Raw genomic sequence first — 3469 nt, forward strand, 5'->3', positions numbered from 1 at the left:
TAAAACAAAAAAAAATCATATCTTAACATAAAAATGACAATGAGCACAAATTTTTATTTGGAGACCAGATACTCAAACACACACCCCATACTGTCTCCTTTCTTTTTTTTTCACGATAGTTTTTTCTTTTTTCCTAATAGATTGTATACAAAAGATAAAATTTGATCCTGTGGAACTTTATGAACAAAAATAGATTCATACAGGGTCTAAGAGAAAACCTCATCCCCACTCGCATCCATTACAGAGAGATTTCATAACAAACAAATTTCACTTCAACATCAGACCCATAGCTCAAACAACCTGCGAGATTTTCCCATCATCATGGAAGGGCAAGCTAACATAGTCCTTTCCAAATTCCTCTGCAATCTCAACGTTATTTGCCTTGCAGTATATGTACAAGACTGTAGTAACAGCAATCTGAGAAAGCATAAGCATAGCCTGGAAATAAGAACCAAACAGAATCACCACCCAATTCAACACCGCAGCAACCCAACTTTCTGTAGATCCATGATAACCCCTCGTCACAAAAAGGTAGTTCCACGTAAAGATGAAGGCGAAGAATCCATAGAAGAAGATACAAGATAGGGCCACTCCTTTCATTCCCTTGATCAACCTCGCACTTCTTCTCAGGGGCTCCATACCCCAACATGATTCCATCACCACGATAACACTCGCCAGGGTCCAGTTAACTTCCAAATACGTCTGCACCACTATCAAAGGAAGAATAATTAAGAATCCTATGGTGAAAGGGGACAAGTGTGGAAGAAATGTTAGGTGGAGAAGCATCAAGAGAAGACAGTAGAGAAAAGTGATGAAGAAGAAGATGAGTTGGGAAACGATGGTGGTGGCGAGAAGGGGTAGGAAGGAAGTGGAAATGGACTTTATGGTGGATGGGAGGTCCACGGGTTGGTCATGGGAGAAGTGGAAAACGCTATAGGTGATGGTGATGACTCCACAGTTGGAGAAGAGCAAAAGGAAAAGAGAATAGAGGAAAAAGGTGGGGTTGAGGGTTTGTGATGGATGAAGGGTGGGAGAGTTGTTGTTGGTGAAGAAGTAGTGGAAAAGGTTAGAGATGGTGGGAGAGAGGAGGAGGAAGAGGGAGAGGGGGAAGAGGAAGATGAGAGAGAGAATGTGGAAGTGACGAGGGTGTGCTTTGATGATGACCTTAGCTTCAGAAATGAAGTCCCCAAGGCGTTTCTTGGGGGCCATATCGGAAGGGGAGAAGAACAGGGAAGTGAAGTTGCAAGGATTGCTTTGATCCTCTTTGTTTCCAAATATATACTACCTTTTATTTTAATAGTTATATTATTTATTATTGACTTGTAAACGCGTTTTAGTGTTGATTTTTCTTCTGGTATGTTCGTGGAAGAAAGTATCCGTGTATAAGAAACGACTTTTTGAAACCATAAAAAAGAAGCGTGAAAAGTCTATAAAAAAAATTAATGAAGAAATACTTTAAGTTTTGCGTAAATTTTCCGTAAGAAAAATAGACTGGTTTACTATTTTATTTAAATATTTTATCTACAACTTTGTTTCTTTTCAAATTTAGATTTTTCATTAAAAAACAATCTACACTTTTAATTGAACTGTTAAATTTTATAAATTTGTTTCTTTTCTTGTTTTATATTTTAATCAATTAAATTATTTCTTGATGTATGAATATTTTAAATTCAAGGTTTAATAGTAAAAGATAAAATATATGTGAATCTAAGAATTATACTAAAATGTAAATATGAAATTATTTCAAATATCTTATATGCATGTGTTGTATGGTGATACGGTAGCTCAAAAGGATTTAAGATGAATATCTATTTCTCTAGGAGTATTAAAGTATGTTTTTATTTGAATTTTTTGTGTATGGGTATTGCATCATGTGTGGGTGAGGCTATTTATAGTTGTAATAGGATCACAAGACTTGGTTAAAGATAAACAATTTGTTTACAACTAGTATTTTTGGTTTGAATGAACTGGTTGTAGAAAGATTCTAATATGTTGCTTATCTGAGCTAGATAATTTGTTCTATGTTATGTATTAGTTGTTGAATTTTTAGTATAAAAGTGGATTGTAACTTGATGTTGTATGATTGTGAGTTATTGATCGGCTAAGATACATCTTTTAACTCAATTGGCTTTTATCTAAAATCATTTTTAACTAATTATAACATTTTTAGCATGAGAAAAGTAGAATTGTTTAAAATAGACCAATTGATTGAGTTTTTGAAAAAATTCAACTTTATCTCATTGGGTGAGCATGTATGCTCATTGAACCTAGGAGAAGATTTAATAATTATAATAAATGATTTTAATGTTTTAAAAATAGAATGGGTGAATTTGTGATGAGTCCATGAGTCACCATGAAGCTATGAAGCTATAGAGGACCTTTCTAGAAGAGTGACAAAAAGCATGAATAAGGGAGGCCTCCAATCCTTTATCATTTTCTTTGTTTTCTATTTCTTTATGTTGAGTGTTTCCTAAATTGACTTATGTTGACTTGACCTTGGTTGACTTGTTGACCATTGACTTGGGTTGACCAAATATTATATCTTTAGCAAAGGCCCACCTTAGAATCTATTTTATGATTTTTGGAGTAGTCTCAGCATCCCTGAACCTCCCGCTTCCTTAGACTATAAGGGTGTAATAGAATAAGAATTATTCTCCTGTAATTAATCTAATTGATTTTCTGTGATTAGGTTCATAATCATTCTCCTATAATTAAGCTAATTGATTTCCCATAATTAGGTAATTAGTTCTCACTAATTATATGTTGTGCATAAGTTAGAGAGTTGAATGTAGTCAGACGATACCTATTTTTACCTAATTTCAATGAATAAGTGACAAACATTGAAATCGTCTTTCTTTCTTATTGTGAACATTCGCTCATTCTAATTTTGTTTTAAGAGATTCTTAAACGACTACCATGATTGGACAAATTAGTAGTTATAAGGAATAGACCATACGTGTAGTACATGAAGATTACTCGAGTAGTCTTATATCCTATATTGTAGAATGTACAATTTGTTTGTATCATCTGATGGAGAATTGTCTATTTGCTACTCAATTTTGTATTATAAGCATTTTTCACATGTATTACTCATAGCAGTATACATGTGTCTTCATATATGAGGATAGATGAGTTTTATACTTGTCAATTATAACATAATTATTGCACAAATAAGACCTTGTAGCTTTCATCAATGGCTAACTTTTGACTTATATAATGTTTGAGTTGTCTTGAGTGAATTTGCCTTGAGAAGGAAACATTTATGTTCTAATCTAAGATATAATGAATTTTCTTTGTGGATGTAGATTGGATTTTATTAACACTTTAGTCAAATCACATTAAACTTTTTGTGTGTGCTTATTATTCTAGTTTCATTTGTTTTACCTTATGTCATTTCCAGCACTTGTGGTTCTACTCTATTTTCAACGTTGTTTGTGTGAAAAGGCAATTTTGAGTGAATTTATGAATT

General features: G+C 33.2%; 1 protein-coding gene across 1 annotated transcript; it reads right to left on the minus strand.

Moving 5' to 3' along the window:
• LOC114176281 (uncharacterized) lies at positions 1-1258 on the minus strand. The gene has a single exon (XM_028061263.2). The coding sequence runs from the start codon at positions 1207-1209 to the stop codon at positions 292-294; it is 918 nt and encodes a 305-aa protein (XP_027917064.1). The 5' UTR covers positions 1210-1258; the 3' UTR covers positions 1-291.
• Positions 1259-3469: the final 2211 nt, after the last annotated feature.

This window comes from Vigna unguiculata, chromosome 3 (assembly GCF_037176805.1).
Source record: "Vigna unguiculata cultivar grain cowpea cultivar isolate G323 ecotype 2 chromosome 3, ASM3717680v1, whole genome shotgun sequence".
NCBI classification, from domain to species: domain Eukaryota; kingdom Viridiplantae; phylum Streptophyta; class Magnoliopsida; order Fabales; family Fabaceae; genus Vigna; species Vigna unguiculata.